This window comes from Salmo salar, chromosome 17 (assembly GCF_965601325.2).
Source record: "Salmo salar chromosome 17, fSalSal1, whole genome shotgun sequence".
Lineage (NCBI taxonomy): Eukaryota > Metazoa > Chordata > Actinopteri > Salmoniformes > Salmonidae > Salmo > Salmo salar.
This window is the reverse complement of record NC_138307.1, coordinates 43,218,579-43,238,789: the sequence shown is the minus strand read 5'-3', so window position 1 is coordinate 43,238,789 and position 20,211 is coordinate 43,218,579. Positions and strand designations below refer to the sequence as shown.

General features: G+C 47.9%; 1 protein-coding gene across 1 annotated transcript in view; it reads left to right on the top strand.

The window, feature by feature from the left end:
• The first annotated feature begins 654 nt into the window (after positions 1 to 654).
• Positions 655 to 20,211, top strand: part of LOC106577464 (solute carrier family 15 member 1) — a 367,351-nt gene continuing 347,794 nt past the window's right edge. The window contains exons 1-6 of the mRNA XM_082963785.1: positions 655 to 763; positions 15,907 to 16,048; positions 16,519 to 16,638; positions 16,815 to 16,914; positions 19,486 to 19,576; positions 19,955 to 20,038. Of these exons, the coding sequence (XP_082819911.1) occupies positions 757 to 763; positions 15,907 to 16,048; positions 16,519 to 16,638; positions 16,815 to 16,914; positions 19,486 to 19,576; positions 19,955 to 20,038 (544 nt within the window). The 5' untranslated portion in view covers positions 655 to 756. The remainder of the gene's footprint in view (positions 764 to 15,906; positions 16,049 to 16,518; positions 16,639 to 16,814; positions 16,915 to 19,485; positions 19,577 to 19,954; positions 20,039 to 20,211) is intronic.

The following is a 20,211-nucleotide window of genomic DNA, read 5'->3' as shown; positions in this document are numbered from 1 at the left end:
TTAGACACTACTGCACTGTTGGAGCTGGGAACACAAGCATTTAGTTAGATACTACTGCACTGTTGGAGCTAGAAACACAAGCATTTAGTTAGATATTACTGCACTGTTGGAGCTGGGAACACAAGCATTTAGTTAGATACTACTGTTGGAGCTAGAAACACAAGCATTTAGTTAGATACTACTGTTGGAGCTAGAAACACAAGCATTTAGTTAGATATTACTGTTGGAGCTGGGAACACAAGCATTTAGTTAGATACTACTGCACTGTTGGAGCTGGGAACACAAGCATTTAGTTAGATATTACTGTTGGAGCTGGGAACACAAGCATTTAGTTAGATATTACTGCACTGTTGGAGCTGGGAACACAAGCATTTAGTTAGATATTACTGCACTGTTGGAGCTGGGAACACAAGCATTTAGTTAGATACTACTGTTGGAGCTGGGAACACAAGCATTTAGTTAGATATTACTGTTGGAGCTGGGAACACAAGCATTTAGTTAGATATTACTGCACTGTTGGAGCTGGGAACACAAGCATTTAGTTAGATATTACTGTTGGAGCTAGGAACATTTCACTACACCTACAAAAACATCTGCTAAACATGTGTATTTGCCAAATAACATTTGATTTGGTGACGTAAAGGTGACCTCCAAATCTGTCTGCTCCTCTGTGTCCAGGTGGATGTCTGCGGGTATCCTCTCAGTATCTTCTTCATCGTGGTCAATGAGTTCTGCGAACGTTTCTCCTACTATGGCATGCGAGGTGAGCCAATCCCACAACACACCTCTCTATGGTAACAGAGAGCTGAGCCAATCACACCTCTCTATGGTAACAGATAGCAGAGAGGTGAGCCAATCACATCTCTCTATGTTAACAGATAGCAGAGAGCAGAGCCAATCACACCTCTCTATGTTAGCAGAGAGCTGAGCCAATCACACCTCTCTATGTTAACAGATAGCAATGAGCAGAGCCAATCACATCTCTCTATGTTAACAGATAGCAGAGCCAATCACACCTCTCTATGTTAACAGATAGCAGAGAGCAGAGCCAATCACAACTCTCTATGTTAACAGATAGCAGAGAGCAGAGCCAATCACACCTCTCTATGTTAACAGATAGCAGAGAGCAGAGCCAATCACAACTCTCTATGTTAGCAGAAAGCAGAGCCAAACACACCTCTCTATGTTAACAGATAGCAGAGAGCTGAGCCAATCACACCTCTCTATGTTAACAGATAGCAGAGCCAATCACACCTCTCTATGTTAACAGATAGCAGAGAGCAGAGCCAATCGCACCTCTCGATGTTAACAGATAGCAGAGCCAATCACATCTCTCTATGTTAACAGATAGCAGAGAGCTGAGCCAATCACAACTCTCTATGTTAGCAGAGAGCTGAGCCAATATCACCTCTCTATGTTAACAGATAGCAGAGAGCTGAGCCAATCACACCTCTCTATGTTAACAGATAGCAATGAGCAGAGCCAATCACATCTCTCTATGTTAACAGATAGCAGAGCCAATCACACCTCTCTATGTTAACAGATAGCAGAGAGCAGAGCCAATCACAACTCTCTATGTTAGCAGAAAGCAGAGCCAAACACACCTCTCTATGTTAACAGATAGCAGAGAGCTGAGCCAATCACACCTCTCTATGTTAACAGATAGCAGAGCCAATCACACCTCTCTATGTTAACAGATAGCAGAGAGCAGAGCCAATCACACCTCTCGATGTTAACAGATAGCAGAGCCAATCACATCTCTCTATGTTAACAGATAGCAGAGAGCTGAGCCAATCACAACTCTCTATGTTAGCAGAAAGCTGAGCCAATCACAACTCTCTATGTTAGCAGAAAGCAGAGCCAAACACACCTCTCTATGTTAACAGAGAGCAGAGCCAATCACACCTCTCGATGTTAACAGATAGCAGAGCCAATCACATCTCTCTATGTTAACAGATAGCAGAGAGCTGAGCCAATCACACCTCTCTATGTTAACAGATAGCAGAGAGCTGAGCCAATCATACCTCTCTATGTTAACAGATAGCAATGAGCAGAGCCAATCACATCTCTCTATGTTAACAGATAGCAGAGCCAATCACACCTCTCTATGTTAACAGATAGCAGAGAGCAGAGCCAATCACAACTCTCTATGTTAACAGATAGCAGAGAGCAGAGCCAATCACACCTCTCTATGTTAACAGATAGCAGAGAGCTGAGCCAATCACACCTCTCTATGTTAGCAGATATCAGTGTTTACTACAGAATGTAAATAACTCTTTGGTAGTTACATTGCATTGACCAATGTTAGGTTCTGTTGTGGTTCTGTTCTCCTCCCTAGTGGTGTTGGTGCTGTAGATGGACATATTGAGTGGTTCTGTTCTCCTCCCTAGTGGTGCTGGTGCTGTAGATGGACATATTGAGTGGTTCTGTTGTGGTTCTGTTCTCCTCCCCAGTGGTGCTGGTGCTGTAGATGGACATATTGAGTGGTTCTATTGTGGTTCTGTTCTCCTCCCTAGTGGTGTTGGTGCTGTAGGTGGACATATTGAGTGGTTCTGTTGTGGTTCTGTTCTCCTCCCTAGTGGTGCTGGTCCTGTAGATGGACATATTGAGTGGTTCTGTTGTGGTTCTGTTCTCCTCCCTAGTGGTGCTGGTCCTGTAGATGGACATATTGAGAGGTTCTGTTGTGGTTCTGTTCTCCTCCCTAGTGGTACTGGTGCTGTAGATGGACATATTGAGTGGTTCTGTTCTCCTCCCTAGTGGTGTTGGTGCTGTAGATGGACATATTGAGTGGTTCTGTTGTGGTTCTGTTCTCCTCCCTAGTGGTGATGGTGCTGTAGATGGACATATTGAGTGGTTCTGTTGTGGTTCTGTTCTCCCCCCTAGTGGTGTTGGTGCTGTAGATGGACATATTGAGTGGTTCTGTTCTCCTCCCTAGCGGTGTTGGTGCTGTAGATGGATATATTGAATGGTTCTGTTGTGGTTCTGTTCTCCTCCCTAGTGGTGTTGGTGCTGTAGATGGACATATTGAGTGGTTCTGTTGTTGTTCTGTTCTCCTCCCTAGTGGTGTTGGTGCTGTAGATGGACATATTGAGTGGTTCTGTTGTGGTTCTGTTCTCCTCCCTAGCGGTGCTGGTGCTGTAGATGGACATATTGAGTGGTTCTGTTGTGGTTCTGTTCTCCTCCCTAGTGGTGTTGGTGCTGTAGATGAACATATTGAGTGGTTCTGTTCTCCTCCCTAGTGGTGTTGGTGCTGTCGATGGACATATTGAGTGGTTCTGTTCTCCTCCCTAGTGGTGCTGGTGCTGTAGATGGACATATTGAGTGGTTCTGTTGTGGTTCTGTTCTCCTCCCTAGTGGTGTTGGTGCTGTAGATGGACATATTGAGTGGTTCTGTTGTGGTTCTGTTCTCCCCCTAGTGGTGCTGGTGCTGTAGATGGACATATTGAGTGGTTCTGTTGTGGTTCTGTTCTCCTCCCTAGCGGTGCTGGTGCTGTAGATGGACATATTGAGTGGTTCTATTCTCCTCCCTAGTGGTGCTGGTGCTGTAGATGGACATATTGAGTGGTTCTGTTGTGGTTCTGTTCTCCTCCCTAGTGGTGCTGGTGCTGTAGATGGACATATTGAGTGGTTCTATTGTGGTTCTGTTCTTCTCCCTAGTGGTGGTGGTGCTGTAGGTGGACATATTGAGTGGTTCTGTTGTGGTTCTGTTCTCCTCCCTCGTGGTGCTGGTCCTGTAGATGGACATATTGAGTGGTTCTGTTCTCCTCCCTAGTGGTGCTGGTGCTGTAGATGGACATATTGAGTGGTTCTGTAGTGGTTCTGTTCTCCTCCCCAGTGGTGCTGGTGCTGTAGATGGACATATTGAGTGGTTCTATTGTGGTTCTGTTCTCCTCCCTAGTGGTGTTGGTGCTGTAGGTGGACATATTGAGTGGTTCTGTTGTGGTTCTGTTCTCCTCCCTAGTGGTGCTGGTCCTGTAGATGGACATATTGAGTGGTTCTGTTGTGGTTCTGTTCTCCTCCCTAGTGGTGCTGGTCCTGTAGATGGACATATTGAGAGGTTCTGTTGTGGTTCTGTTCTCCTCCCTAGTGGTACTGGTGCTGTAGATGGACATATTGAGTGGTTCTGTTCTCCTCCCTAGTGGTGTTGGTGCTGTAGATGGACATATTGAGTGGTTCTGTTGTGGTTCTGTTCTCCTCCCTAGTGGTGATGGTGCTGTAGATGGACATATTGAGTGGTTCTGTTGTGGTTCTGTTCTCCCCCCTAGTGGTGTTGGTGCTGTAGATGGACATATTGAGTGGTTCTGTTCTCCTCCCTAGCGGTGTTGGTGCTGTAGATGGATATATTGAATGGTTCTGTTGTGGTTCTGTTCTCCTCCCTAGTGGTGTTGGTGCTGTAGATGGACATATTGAGTGGTTCTGTTGTTGTTCTGTTCTCCTCCCTAGTGGTGTTGGTGCTGTAGATGGACATATTGAGTGGTTCTGTTGTGGTTCTGTTCTCCTCCCTAGTGGTGCTGGTGCTGTAGATGGACATATTGAGTGGTTCTGTTGTGGTTCTGTTCTCCTCCCTAGTGGTGTTGGTGCTGTAGATGAACATATTGAGTGGTTCTGTTCTCCTCCCTAGTGGTGCTGGTGCTGTAGATGGACATATTGAGTGGTTCTGTTGTGGTTCTGTTCTCCTCCCTAGTGGTGTTGGTGCTGTAGATGGACATATTGAGTGGTTCTGTTGTGGTTCTGTTCACCCCCTAGTGGTGCTGGTGCTGTAGATGGACATATTGAGTGGTTCTGTTGTGGTTCTGTTCTCCTCCCTAGCGGTGCTGGTGCTGTAGATGGACATATTGAGTGGTTCTATTCTCCTCCCTAGTGGTGCTGGTGCTGGTGCTGTAGATGGACATATTGAGTGGTTCTATTCTCCTCGCTAGTGGTGCTGGTGCTGTAGTTGGACATATTGAGTGGTTCTGTTGTGGTTCTGTTCTCCTCCCTAGTGGTGTTGGTGCTGTAGATGGACATATTGAGTGGTTCTGTTCTCCTCCCTAGTGGTGTTGGTGCTGTTGATGGACATATTGAGTGGTTCTTTTCTCCTCCCTAGTGGAGTTGGTGCTGTAGATAGACATATTGAGTGGTTCTATTGTGGTTCTGTTCTCCTCCCTAGTGGTGCTAGTGCTGTAGATGGACATATTGAGTGGTTCTGTTGTGGTTCTGTTCTCCTCCCTAGCGGTGTTGGTGCTGTAGATGGACATATTGAGTGGTTCTGTTCTCCTCCCTAGTGGTGTTGGTGCTGTAGATGGACATATTGAGTGGTTCTGTTGTGGTTCTGTTCTCCTCCCTAGTGGTGTTGGTGCTGTAGATGGACATATTGAGTGGTTCTGTTGTGGTTCTTTTCTCCCCCCTAGTGGTGTTGGTGCTGTAGATGGACATATTGAGTGGTTCTGTTGTGGTTCTGTTCTCCTCCCTAGCGGTGTTGGTGCTGTAGATGGATATATTGAATGGTTCTGTTGTGGTTCTGTTCTCCTCCCTAGCGGTGCTGGTGCTGTAGATGGACATATTGAGTGGTTCTGTTGTGGTTCTGTTCTCCTCCCTAGTGGTGTTGGTGCTGTAGATGGACATATTGAGTGGTTCTGTTCTCCTCCCTAGTGGTGCTGGTGCTGTAGATGGACATATTGAGTGGTTCTGTAGTGGTTCTGTTCTCCTCCCCAGTGGTGCTGGTGCTGTAGATGGACATATTGAGTGGTTCTATTGTGGTTCTGTTCTCCTCCCTAGTGGTGTTGGTGCTGTAGGTGGACATATTGAGTGGTTCTGTTGTGGTTCTGTTCTCCTCCCTAGTGGTGCTGGTCCTGTAGATGGACATATTGAGTGGTTCTGTTGTGGTTCTGTTCTCCTCCCTAGTGGTGCTGGTCCTGTAGATGGACATATTGAGAGGTTCTGTTGTGGTTCTGTTCTGCTCCCTAGTGGTACTGGTGCTGTAGATGGACATATTGAGTGGTTCTGTTCTCCTCCCTAGTGGTGTTGGTGCTGTAGATGGACATATTGAGTGGTTCTGTTGTGGTTCTGTTCTCCTCCCTAGTGGTGATGGTGCTGTAGATGGACATATTGAGTGGTTCTGTTGTGGTTCTGTTCTCCCCCCTAGTGGTGTTGGTGCTGTAGATGGACATATTGAGTGGTTCTGTTCTCCTCCCTAGCGGTGTTGGTGCTGTAGATGGATATATTGAATGGTTCTGTTGTGGTTCTGTTCTCCTCCCTAGTGGTGTTGGTGCTGTAGATGGACATATTGAGTGGTTCTGTTGTTGTTCTGTTCTCCTCCCTAGTGGTGTTGGTGCTGTAGATGGACATATTGAGTGGTTCTGTTGTGGTTCTGTTCTCCTCCCTAGCGGTGCTGGTGCTGTAGATGGACATATTGAGTGGTTATTTTGTGGTTCTGTTCTCCTCCCTAGTGGTGTTGGTGCTGTAGATGAACATATTGAGTGGTTCTGTTCTCCTCCCTAGTGGTGTTGGTGCTGTCGATGGACATATTGAGTGGTTCTGTTCTCCTCCCTAGTGGTGCTGGTGCTGTAGATGGACATATTGAGTGATTCTGTTGTGGTTCTGTTCTCCTCCCTAGTGGTGTTGGTGCTGTAGATGGACATATTGAGTGGTTCTGTTGTGGTTCTGTTCTCCCCCTAGTGGTGCTGGTGCTGTAGATGGACATATTGAGTGGTTCTGTGGTGGTTCTGTTCTCCTCCCTAGCGGTGCTGGTGCTGTAGATGGACATATTGAGTGGTTCTATTCTCCTCCCTAGTGGTGCTGGTGCTGTAGATGGACATATTGAGTGGTTCTGTTGTGGTTCTGTTCTCCTCCCTAGTGGTGCTGGTGCTGTAGATGGACATATTGAGTGGTTCTATTGTGGTTCTGTTCTTCTCCCTAGTGGTGGTGGTGCTGTAGGTGGACATATTGAGTGGTTCTGTTGTGGTTCTGTTCTCCTCCCTCGTGGTGCTGGTCCTGTAGATGGACATATTGAGTGGTTCTGTTGTGGTTCTGTTCTCCTCCCTAGCGGTGTTGGTGCTGTAGATGGACATATTGAGTGGTTCTGTTCTCCTCCCTAGTGGTGCTGGTGCTGTAGATGGACATATTGAGTGGTTCTGTTGTGGTTCTGTTCTCCTCCCTAGTGGTGCTGGTGCTGTAGATGGACATATTGAGTGGTTCTATTGTGGTTCTGTTCTTCTCCCTAGTGGTGGTGGTGCTGTAGGTGGACATATTGAGTGTTTCTGTTGTGGTTCTGTTCTCCTCCCTCGTGGTGCTGGTCCTGTAGATGGACATATTGAGTGGTTCTGTTGTGGTTCTGTTCTCCTCCCTAGCGGTGTTGGTGCTGTAGATGGACATATTGAGTGGTTCTGTTCTCCTCCCTAGTGGTGCTGGTGCTGTAGATGGACATATTGAGTGGTTCTGTTGTGGTTCTGTTCTCCTCCCCAGTGGTGCTGGTGCTGTAGATGGACATATTGAGTGGTTCTATTGTGGTTCTGTTCTCCTCCCTAGTGGTGTTGGTGCTGTAGGTGGACATACTGAGTGGTTCTGTTGTGGTTCTGTTCTCCTCCCTAGTGGTGCTGGTCCTGTAGATGGACATATTGAGTGGTTCTGTTGTGGTTCTGTTCTCCTCCCTAGTGGTGCTGGTCCTGTAGATGGACATATTGAGAGGTTCTGTTGTGGTTCTGTTCTCCTCCCTAGTGGTACTGGTGCTGTAGATGGACATATTGAGTGGTTCTGTTCTCCTCCCTAGTGGTGTTGGTGCTGTAGATGGACATATTGAGTGGTTCTGTTGTGGTTCTGTTCTCCTCCCTAGTGGTGTTGGTGCTGTAGATGGACATATTGAGTGGTTCTGTTGTGGTTCTGTTCTCCCCCCTAGTGGTGTTGGTGCTGTAGATGGACATATTGAGTGGTTCTGTTGTGGTTCTGTTCTCCTCCCTAGCGGTGTTGGTGCTGTAGATGGACATATTGAGTGGTTCTGTTGTGGTTCTGTTCTCCTCCCTAGTGGTGTTGGTGCTGTAGATGGACATATTGAGTGGTTCTGTTGTTGTTCTGTTCTCCTCCCTAGTGGTGTTGGTGCTGTAGATGGACATATTGAGTGGTTCTGTTGTGGTTCTGTTCTCCTCCCTAGTGGTGTTGGTGCTGTAGATGGACATATTGAGTGGTTCTGTTGTGGTTCTGTTCTCCTCCCTAGTGGTGCTGGTGCTGTAGATGGACATATTGAGTGGTTCTGTTCTCCTCGCTAGTGGTGCTGGTGCTGTAGTTGGACATATTGAGTGGTTCTGTTGTGGTTCTGTTCTCCTCCCTAGTGGTGTTGGTGCTGTAGATGGACATATTGAGTGGTTCTGCTCCTCCCGTGGTGTGGGCTGTTGGGCTAGGGGCCTCCCCCTGGGGGGGCGAGTGCGGTGGCTTGGGTCGCTCCCCCGTGGGCAGGCGAGTGGACATATTGAGTGGTTCTGTTGTGGTTCTGTTCTCCTCCCTAGCGGTGTTGGTGCTGTAGATGGACATATTGAGTGGTTCTGTTCTCCTCCCTAGTGGTGCTGGTGCTGTAGATGGACATATTGAGTGGTTCTGTTGTGGTTCTGTTCTCCTCCCTAGTGGTGCTGGTGCTGTAGATGGACATATTGAGTGGTTCTATTGTGGTTCTGTTCTTCTCCCTAGTGGTGGTGGTGCTGTAGGTGGACATATTGAGTGGTTCTGTTGTGGTTCTGTTCTCCTCCCTCGTGGTGCTGGTCCTGTAGATGGACATATTGAGTGGTTCTGTTGTGGTTCTGTTCTCCTCCCTAGCGGTGTTGGTGCTGTAGATGGACATATTGAGTGGTTCTGTTCTCCTCCCTAGTGGTGCTGGTGCTGTAGATGGACATATTGAGTGGTTCTGTTGTGGTTCTGTTCTCCTCCCCAGTGGTGCTGGTGCTGTAGATGGACATATTGAGTGGTTCTATTGTGGTTCTGTTCTCCTCCCTAGTGGTGTTGGTGCTGTAGGTGGACATACTGAGTGGTTCTGTTGTGGTTCTGTTCTCCTCCCTAGTGGTGCTGGTCCTGTAGATGGACATATTGAGTGGTTCTGTTGTGGTTCTGTTCTCCTCCCTAGTGGTGCTGGTCCTGTAGATGGACATATTGAGAGGTTCTGTTGTGGTTCTGTTCTCCTCCCTAGTGGTACTGGTGCTGTAGATGGACATATTGAGTGGTTCTGTTCTCCTCCCTAGTGGTGTTGGTGCTGCAGATGGACATATTGAGTGGTTCTGTTGTGGTTCTGTTCTCCTCCCTAGTGGTGTTGGTGCTGTAGATGGACATATTGAGTGGTTCTGTTGTGGTTCTTTTCTCCCCCCTAGTGGTGTTGGTGCTGTAGATGGACATATTGAGTGGTTCTGTTGTGGTTCTGTTCTCCTCCCTAGCGGTGTTGGTGCTGTAGATGGACATATTGAGTGGTTCTGTTGTGGTTCTGTTCTCCTCCCTAGTGGTGTTGGTGCTGTAGATGGACATATTGAGTGGTTCTGTTGTTGTTCTGTTCTCCTCCCTAGTGGTGTTGGTGCTGTAGATGGACATATTGAGTGGTTCTGTTGTGGTTCTGTTCTCCTCCCTAGTGGTGTTGGTGCTGTAGATGGACATATTGAGTGGTTCTGTTCTCCTCCCTAGTGGTGGTGGTGCTGTAGATGGACATATTGAGTGGTTCTGTTCTCCTCCCTAGTGGTGTTGGTGCTGTAGATGGACATATTGAGTGGTTCTGTTGTGGTTCTGTTCTCCCCCTAGTGGTGCTGGTGCTGTAGATGGACATATTGAGTGGTTCTGTTGTGGTTCTGTTCTCCTCCCTAGCGGTGCTGGTGCTGTAGATGGACATATTGAGTGGTTCTATTCTCCTCCCTAGTGGTGCTGGTGCTGTAGATGGACATATTGAGTGGTTCTGTTGTGGTTCTGTTCTCCTCCCTAGTGGTGCTGGTGCTGTAGATGGACATATTGAGTGGTTCTATTGTGGTTCTGTTCTTCTCCCTAGTGGTGGTGGTGCTGTAGGTGGACATATTGAGTGGTTCTGTTGTGGTTCTGTTCTCCTCCCTCGTGGTGCTGGTCCTGTAGATGGACATATTGAGTGGTTCTGTTCTCCTCCCTAGTGGTGCTGGTGCTGTAGATGGACATATTGAGTGGTTCTGTAGTGGTTCTGTTCTCCTCCCCAGTGGTGCTGGTGCTGTAGATGGACATATTGAGTGGTTCTATTGTGGTTCTGTTCTCCTCCCTAGTGGTGTTGGTGCTGTAGGTGGACATATTGAGTGGTTCTGTTGTGGTTCTGTTCTCCTCCCTAGTGGTGCTGGTCCTGTAGATGGACATATTGAGTGGTTCTGTTGTGGTTCTGTTCTCCTCCCTAGTGGTGCTGGTCCTGTAGATGGACATATTGAGAGGTTCTGTTGTGGTTCTGTTCTCCTCCCTAGTGGTACTGGTGCTGTAGATGGACATATTGAGTGGTTCTGTTCTCCTCCCTAGTGGTGTTGGTGCTGTAGATGGACATATTGAGTGGTTCTGTTGTGGTTCTGTTCTCCTCCCTAGTGGTGATGGTGCTGTAGATGGACATATTGAGTGGTTCTGTTGTGGTTCTGTTCTCCCCCCTAGTGGTGTTGGTGCTGTAGATGGACATATTGAGTGGTTCTGTTCTCCTCCCTAGCGGTGTTGGTGCTGTAGATGGATATATTGAATGGTTCTGTTGTGGTTCTGTTCTCCTCCCTAGTGGTGTTGGTGCTGTAGATGGACATATTGAGTGGTTCTGTTGTTGTTCTGTTCTCCTCCCTAGTGGTGTTGGTGCTGTAGATGGACATATTGAGTGGTTCTGTTGTGGTTCTGTTCTCCTCCCTAGCGGTGCTGGTGCTGTAGATGGACATATTGAGTGGTTCTGTTGTGGTTCTGTTCTCCTCCCTAGTGGTGTTGGTGCTGTAGATGAACATATTGAGTGGTTCTGTTCTCCTCCCTAGTGGTGCTGGTGCTGTAGATGGACATATTGAGTGGTTCTGTTGTGGTTCTGTTCTCCTCCCTAGTGGTGTTGGTGCTGTAGATGGACATATTGAGTGGTTCTGTTGTGGTTCTGTTCTCCCCCTAGTGGTGCTGGTGCTGTAGATGGACATATTGAGTGGTTCTGTTGTGGTTCTGTTCTCCTCCCTAGCGGTGCTGGTGCTGTAGATGGACATATTGAGTGGTTCTATTCTCCTCCCTAGTGGTGCTGGTGCTGGTGCTGGTGCTGTAGATGGACATATTGAGTGGTTCTATTCTCCTCGCTAGTGGTGCTGGTGCTGTAGTTGGACATATTGAGTGGTTCTGTTGTGGTTCTGTTCTCCTCCCTAGTGGTGTTGGTGCTGTAGATGGACATATTGAGTGGTTCTGTTGTGGTTCTGTTCCTCCCCCTAGTGGTGTTGGTGCTGTAGATGGACATATTGAGTGGTTCTGTTGTGGTTCTGTTCTCCTCCCTAGTGGTGTTGGTGCTGTAGATGGACATATTGAGTGGTTCTGTTGTGGTTCTTTTCTCCCCCCTAGTGGTGTTGGTGCTGTAGATGGACATATTGAGTGGTTCTGTTGTGGTTCTGTTCTCCTCCCTAGCGGTGTTGGTGCTGTAGATGGATATATTGAATGGTTCTGTTGTGGTTCTGTTCTCCTCCCTAGCGGTGCTGGTGCTGTAGATGGACATATTGAGTGGTTCTGTTGTGGTTCTGTTCTCCTCCCTAGTGGTGTTGGTGCTGTAGATGGACATATTGAGTGGTTCTGTTCTCCTCCCTAGTGGTGCTGGTGCTGTAGATGGACATATTGAGTGGTTCTGTAGTGGTTCTGTTCTCCTCCCCAGTGGTGCTGGTGCTGTAGATGGACATATTGAGTGGTTCTATTGTGGTTCTGTTCTCCTCCCTAGTGGTGTTGGTGCTGTAGGTGGACATATTGAGTGGTTCTGTTGTGGTTCTGTTCTCCTCCCTAGTGGTGCTGGTCCTGTAGATGGACATATTGAGTGGTTCTGTTGTGGTTCTGTTCTCCTCCCTAGTGGTGCTGGTCCTGTAGATGGACATATTGAGAGGTTCTGTTGTGGTTCTGTTCTCCTCCCTAGTGGTACTGGTGCTGTAGATGGACATATTGAGTGGTTCTGTTCTCCTCCCTAGTGGTGTTGGTGCTGTAGATGGACATATTGAGTGGTTCTGTTGTGGTTCTGTTCTCCTCCCTAGTGGTGATGGTGCTGTAGATGGACATATTGAGTGGTTCTGTTGTGGTTCTGTTCTCCCCCCTAGTGGTGTTGGTGCTGTAGATGGACATATTGAGTGGTTCTGTTCTCCTCCCTAGCGGTGTTGGTGCTGTAGATGGATATATTGAATGGTTCTGTTGTGGTTCTGTTCTCCTCCCTAGTGGTGTTGGTGCTGTAGATGGACATATTGAGTGGTTCTGTTGTTGTTCTGTTCTCCTCCCTAGTGGTGTTGGTGCTGTAGATGGACATATTGAGTGGTTCTGTTGTGGTTCTGTTCTCCTCCCTAGCGGTGCTGGTGCTGTAGATGGACATATTGAGTGGTTCTTTTGTGGTTCTGTTCTCCTCCCTAGTGGTGTTGGTGCTGTAGATGAACATATTGAGTGGTTCTGTTCTCCTCCCTAGTGGTGTTGGTGCTGTCGATGGACATATTGAGTGGTTCTGTTCTCCTCCCTAGTGGTGCTGGTGCTGTAGATGGACATATTGAGTGATTCTGTTGTGGTTCTGTTCTCCTCCCTAGTGGTGTTGGTGCTGTAGATGGACATATTGAGTGGTTCTGTTGTGGTTCTGTTCTCCCCCTAGTGGTGCTGGTGCTGTAGATGGACATATTGAGTGGTTCTGTGGTGGTTCTGTTCTCCTCCCTAGCGGTGCTGGTGCTGTAGATGGACATATTGAGTGGTTCTATTCTCCTCCCTAGTGGTGCTGGTGCTGTAGATGGACATATTGAGTGGTTCTGTTGTGGTTCTGTTCTCCTCCCTAGTGGTGCTGGTGCTGTAGATGGACATATTGAGTGGTTCTATTGTGGTTCTGTTCTTCTCCCTAGTGGTGGTGGTGCTGTAGGTGGACATATTGAGTGGTTCTGTTGTGGTTCTGTTCTCCTCCCTCGTGGTGCTGGTCCTGTAGATGGACATATTGAGTGGTTCTGTTGTGGTTCTGTTCTCCTCCCTAGCGGTGTTGGTGCTGTAGATGGACATATTGAGTGGTTCTGTTCTCCTCCCTAGTGGTGCTGGTGCTGTAGATGGACATATTGAGTGGTTCTGTTGTGGTTCTGTTCTCCTCCCTAGTGGTGCTGGTGCTGTAGATGGACATATTGAGTGGTTCTATTGTGGTTCTGTTCTTCTCCCTAGTGGTGGTGGTGCTGTAGGTGGACATATTGAGTGTTTCTGTTGTGGTTCTGTTCTCCTCCCTCGTGGTGCTGGTCCTGTAGATGGACATATTGAGTGGTTCTGTTGTGGTTCTGTTCTCCTCCCTAGCGGTGTTGGTGCTGTAGATGGACATATTGAGTGGTTCTGTTCTCCTCCCTAGTGGTGCTGGTGCTGTAGATGGACATATTGAGTGGTTCTGTTGTGGTTCTGTTCTCCTCCCCAGTGGTGCTGGTGCTGTAGATGGACATATTGAGTGGTTCTATTGTGGTTCTGTTCTCCTCCCTAGTGGTGTTGGTGCTGTAGGTGGACATACTGAGTGGTTCTGTTGTGGTTCTGTTCTCCTCCCTAGTGGTGCTGGTCCTGTAGATGGACATATTGAGTGGTTCTGTTGTGGTTCTGTTCTCCTCCCTAGTGGTGCTGGTCCTGTAGATGGACATATTGAGAGGTTCTGTTGTGGTTCTGTTCTCCTCCCTAGTGGTACTGGTGCTGTAGATGGACATATTGAGTGGTTCTGTTCTCCTCCCTAGTGGTGTTGGTGCTGTAGATGGACATATTGAGTGGTTCTGTTGTGGTTCTGTTCTCCTCCCTAGTGGTGTTGGTGCTGTAGATGGACATATTGAGTGGTTCTGTTGTGGTTCTTTTCTCCCCCCTAGTGGTGTTGGTGCTGTAGATGGACATATTGAGTGGTTCTGTTGTGGTTCTGTTCTCCTCCCTAGCGGTGTTGGTGCTGTAGATGGACATATTGAGTGGTTCTGTTGTGGTTCTGTTCTCCTCCCTAGTGGTGTTGGTGCTGTAGATGGACATATTGAGTGGTTCTGTTGTTGTTCTGTTCTCCTCCCTAGTGGTGTTGGTGCTGTAGATGGACATATTGAGTGGTTCTGTTGTGGTTCTGTTCTCCTCCCTAGTGGTGTTGGTGCTGTAGATGGACATATTGAGTGGTTCTGTTCTCCTCCCTAGTGGTGCTGGTGCTGTAGATGGACATATTGAGTGGTTCTGTTCTCCTCGCTAGTGGTGCTGGTGCTGTAGTTGGACATATTGAGTGGTTCTGTTGTGGTTCTGTTCTCCTCCCTAGTGGTGTTGGTGCTGTAGATGGACATATTGAGTGGTTCTGTTCTCCTCCCTAGTGGTGTTGGTGCTGTTGATGGACATATTGAGTGGTTCTTTTCTCCTCCCTAGTGGAGTTGGTGCTGTAGATAGACATATTGAGTGGTTCTATTGTGGTTCTGTTCTCCTCCCTAGTGGTGCTAGTGCTGTAGATGGACATATTGAGTGGTTCTGTTGTGGTTCTGTTCTCCTCCCTAGCGGTGTTGGTGCTGTAGATGGACATATTGAGTGGTTCTGTTCTCCTCCCTAGTGGTGCTGGTGCTGTAGATGGACATATTGAGTGGTTCTGTTGTGGTTCTGTTCTCCTCCCTAGTGGTGCTGGTGCTGTAGATGGACATATTGAGTGGTTCTATTGTGGTTCTGTTCTTCTCCCTAGTGGTGGTGGTGCTGTAGGTGGACATATTGAGTGGTTCTGTTGTGGTTCTGTTCTCCTCCTCTCGTGGTGCTGGTCCTGTAGATGGACATATTGAGTGGTTCTGTTGTGGTTCTGTTCTCCTCCCTAGCGGTGTTGGTGCTGTAGATGGACATATTGAGTGGTTCTGTTCTCCTCCCTAGTGGTGCTGGTGCTGTAGATGGACATATTGAGTGGTTCTGTTGTGGTTCTGTTCTCCTCCCCAGTGGTGCTGGTGCTGTAGATGGACATATTGAGTGGTTCTATTGTGGTTCTGTTCTCCTCCCTAGTGGTGTTGGTGCTGTAGGTGGACATACTGAGTTGTTCTGTTGTGGTTCTGTTCTCCTCCCTAGTGGTGCTGGTCCTGTAGATGGACATATTGAGTGGTTCTGTTGTGGTTCTGTTCTCCTCCCTAGTGGTGCTGGTCCTGTAGATGGACATATTGAGAGGTTCTGTTGTGGTTCTGTTCTCCTCCCTAGTGGTACTGGTGCTGTAGATGGACATATTGAGTGGTTCTGTTCTCCTCCCTAGTGGTGTTGGTGCTGCAGATGGACATATTGAGTGGTTCTGTTGTGGTTCTGTTCTCCTCCCTAGTGGTGTTGGTGCTGTAGATGGACATATTGAGTGGTTCTGTTGTGGTTCTTTTCTCCCCCCTAGTGGTGTTGGTGCTGTAGATGGACATATTGAGTGGTTCTGTTGTGGTTCTGTTCTCCTCCCTAGCGGTGTTGGTGCTGTAGATGGACATATTGAGTGGTTCTGTTGTGGTTCTGTTCTCCTCCCTAGTGGTGTTGGTGCTGTAGATGGACATATTGAGTGGTTCTGTTGTTGTTCTGTTCTCCTCCCTAGTGGTGTTGGTGCTGTAGATGGACATATTGAGTGGTTCTGTTGTGGTTCTGTTCTCCTCCCTAGTGGTGTTGGTGCTGTAGATGGACATATTGAGTGGTTCTGTTCTCCTCCCTAGTGGTGCTGGTGCTGTAGATGGACATATTGAGTGGTTCTGTTCTCCTCCCTAGTGGTGTTGGTGCTGTAGATGGACATATTGAGAGGTTCTGTTGTGGTTCTGTTCTCCTCCCTAGCGGTGCTGGTCCTGTACTTCAGGTACTTCCTGAAGTGGGACGATGACCTGGCCACCTCTATCTATCACACCTTCATCGCTCTCTGCTACCTGACTCCTATACTGGGAGCCATTGTGGCCGACTCCTGGCTTGGGAAGTTCAAGTGAGTCCAAACCAAGTACATCAACTTATTATCTGATCTTCCATAGAATAACTGGGGATTGTGGTTCTCTTGCTTGTAGTTGTCTGCCCTCCTGGTAAATCCCTTTCATTTGTTTTTCTCCCCTTCTCTCTCCTCTCTCTCTCCCCTCTCTCTCTCCCCCTCTCTCCCCTCTCGTTCTTCCTCTCTCTCCCTCTCTCTCCCTCTCTCTCCCTCTCTCTCCCTCACTCTCTCTCTCTCTCTCTCTCTCTCTCTCTCTCTCTCTCTCTCTCTCTCTCTCTCTCTCTCCCCCTCTCTCCCCTCTCGCTCTCCCTCTCTCTCTCTCCCTCTCTCTCTCTCTCTCTCTTTCCTCTCTCTCTTTCCTCTCTCTCTTTCCTCTCTCTCTTTCCTCTCTCTCTTTCCTCTCTCTCTCTGTTGTATCTCTTTCTCTCTCTCTCTCTCTCTCTCTCTCTCCCTTTCCTCTCTCTCCCCAGGACTATTGTCTATTTATCCATCGTCTATACGGTGGGACAGGTTGTCATGGCAGTAAGCGCCATACACGACATCACAGACACGGACAGGGACGGGACCCCTGACAACATGACCTTCCATGTGTGAGTTCATCCGTTGTTCACCCTAAACACAACCTCCTATATAAGCCTGTACCACAGGGTACAGTACAGCGTTGTAAGAAGATTAGAGTTGTGTAAACTTAGTCAATTAAGTTGACTCAACTTCTATGATATGAGTTCCTTTAGTTGAAGTGATAAGTGCTGTTGTCTCCCCTCAGGGCCATGTCTATGGTTGGCCTGTTCCTCATCGCTCTGGGGACAGGGGGCATCAAACCCTGTGTCGCTGCCTTCGGAGGAGACCAGTTTGAAGACCACCAGGTTGGTAACACTAGCGGAGCAGCCATTTTAGAGTCCGTCTCTACCGACCTCGGTCATTACGGTGGTGTAGACTCCATTTTAGAGTCTGTCTCTACCGACCTCGGTCATTACGGTAGTGTGGACTCCATTTTAGAGTCTGTCTCGGTCATTACGGTGGTGTAGACTCCATTTTAGAGTCTGTCTCGGTCATTACGGTGGTGTAGACTCCATTTTAGAATCTGTCACTGTCATTACGGTGGTGCGGACTCCATTTTAGTCTGTCTCGGTCATTACGGTAGTGTAGACTCCATTTTAGAGTCTGTCTCGGTCATTACGGTGGTGTAGACTCCATTTTAGAGTCTGTCTCGGTCATTACGGTAGTGTAGACTCCATTTTAGAATCTGTCTCGGTCATTACGGTAGTGTGGACTCCATTTTAGAGTCTGCCTCGGTCATTACGGTGGTGTAGACTCCATTTTAGAGTCTGGCTCTACCGACCTCAGTCATTACGGTAGTGTAGACTCCATTTTAGAGTCTGCCTCGGTCATTACGGTGGTGTGGACTCCATTTTAGAGTCTGTCTTGGTCATTACGGTGGTGTGGACTCCATTTTAGAGTCTGTCTCTACCGACCTCGGTCATTACGGTAGTGTAGACTCCATTTTAGAGTCTGTCTCTACCGACCTCGGTCATTACGGTGGTGTAGACTCCATTTTAGAGTCTGTCTCGGTCATTACGGTAGTGTAGACTCCGTTTTAGAGTCTGTCTCGGTCATTACGGTAGTGTAGACTCCATTTTAGAGTCTGCCTCGGTCATTACGGTAGTGTAGACTCCATTTTAGAATCTGTCTCGGTCATTACGGTAGTGTAGACTCCATTTTAGAGTCTGCCTCTACCGACCTCGGTCATTACGGTAGTGTAGACTCCATTTTAGAGTCTGTCTCGGTCATTACGGTGGTGTAGACTCCATTTTAGAGACTGACTCGGTCATTACGGTAGTGTAGACTCCATTTTAGAGTCTGTCTCGGTCATTACGGTAGTGTAGACTCCATTTTAGAGTCTGTCTCGGTCATTACGGTAGTGTGGACTCCATTTTAGAGTCTGTCTCGGTCATTACGGTAGTGTGGACTCCATTTTAGAGTCTGCCTCGGTCTTTACGGTAGTGTCGACTCCATTTAAGAGTCTGTCTCGGTCATTACGGTAGTGTAGACTCCATTTTAGAGTCTGTCTCTACCCCCCTCGTCATTACGGTGGTGTGGACTCCATTTTAGAGTCTGTCTCTACCGACCTCGGTCATTACGGTAGTGTAGACTCCATTTTAGAGTCTGCCTCGGTCATTACGGTAGTGTAGACTCCATTTTAGAGTCTGCCTCGGTCATTACGGTAGTGTGGACTCCATTTTAGAGTCTGCCTCGGTCATTACGGTGGTGTAGACTCCATTTTAGAGTCTGTCTCTACCGACCTCGGTCATTACGGTAGTGTAGACTCCATTTTAGAGTCTTCCTCGGTCATTACGGTAGTGTAGACTCCATTTTAGAGTCTGCCTCGGTCATTACGGTAGTGTAGACTCCATTTTAGAGTCTGCCTCGGTCATTACGGTAGTGTAGACTCCATTTTAGAGTCTGCCTCTACCGACCTCGGTCATTACGGTGGTGTAGACTCCAGATGATCAGCATGTTTTATCAACGTGTCTTTCATTATCAGTGCTGATGGTGCTGATTCAGCAGAACACCTTCCAGATGGTTGTTTATTAACCATCAGCCCTGGTTACCTGCTGGAAGGGGCATTTAGGTCAAAGGTTACAGAGCGTCATGTTGCTGAATGTGGATGAATCTGAACACCTTGATTCTCCAGCAGATAGATGGTGCTGCTCTGTTTGCTGGCTAGTTATGGTTAGACACAAGTGTCAAGGTCAGATGTTTGCAGGTTTAAACCCTGTTTTCCTGTCCATGTCTCCTGTTCCTAACCTGGTCTCCTGTCCACATCTCCTGTTCTCCTGTCCATGTCTCCTGTCCATGTCTCCTGTCCATGTCTCCTGTCCATGTTTCCTGTCCATGTCTCCTGTTCCTAACCTTGTCTCCTGTCCATGTCTCCTGTCCATGTCTCCTGTTCCTAACCTGGTCTCCTGTCCATGTCTCCTGTCCATGTCTCCTGTTATAAACCTGTTCTCCTGTCCATGTCTCCTGTCCATGTCTCCTGTCCATGTCTCCTGTCCACGTCTCCTGTTATAAACCTGTTCTCCTGTCCATGTCTCCTGTCCATGTCTCCTGTTATAAACCTGTTCTCCTGTCCATGTCTCCTGTCCATGTCTCCTGTCCATGTCTCCTGTTCTGAACCTGTTCTCCTGTCCATGTCTCCTGTCCATGTTTCCTGTCCATGTTTCCTGTCCATGTCTCCTGTCCATGTCTCCTGTTATAAACCTGTTCTCCTGTCCATGTCTCCTGTCCATGTCTCCTGTCCATGTCTCCTGTCCACGTCTCCTGTCTACGTCTCCTGTCCACGTCTCCTGTCCACGTCTCCTGTCCATGTCTCCTGTCCATGTCTCCTGTCCATGTCTCCTGTCCACGTCTCCTGTCCACGTCTCCTGCGTCTCCAGGAGAAACAGAGGAGCACGTTCTTCTCCATTTTCTACCTGTCAATCAATGCTGGTAGTCTCCTGTCCACCGTCATCACACCCATCCTCAGAGGTACGACGATACTCTCTCCCTAAACTAACACAATACCTGGTCAGACTTTACACTACTAACCCTAAACTAACACAATACCTGGTCAGACTTTACACTACTAACCCTAAACTAACACAATACCTGGTCAGATTTTACACTACTAACACAATACCTGGTCAGACTTTACACTACTAACCCTAAACTAACACAATACCTGGTCAGACTTTACACTACTAACCCTAAACTAACACAATACCTGGCCAGACTTTACACTACTAACCCTAAACTAACACAATACCTGTTCAGACGTTACATGACCATCGTTACGCCTGTGTAATAGGGCAAGTTTCTCCATCCAATAGCCCAGTAATTCAGGAGCATGTTTGTTCCCTCCTCCAGGCCAGGAGTGCGGTATCCACTCCCAACAGAAGTGTTATCCTCTGGCCTTCGGCGTCCCTGCAGCCCTCATGGTGGTGGCTCTCAGTTGAGTACTGTTACCCTCGTTTTATAACCCTGTCCTCTTTTCCACTACATGGAGGAGCTTCCTTCCTTTCCTCGCCTATATCAATCATCAGTATTGATCTGAACTCTGTCTGTCCGTAGGATCTCACATGTGACTCTCTGTCTAGTTAACAGAGGTCGACGTCTTTCTGTGT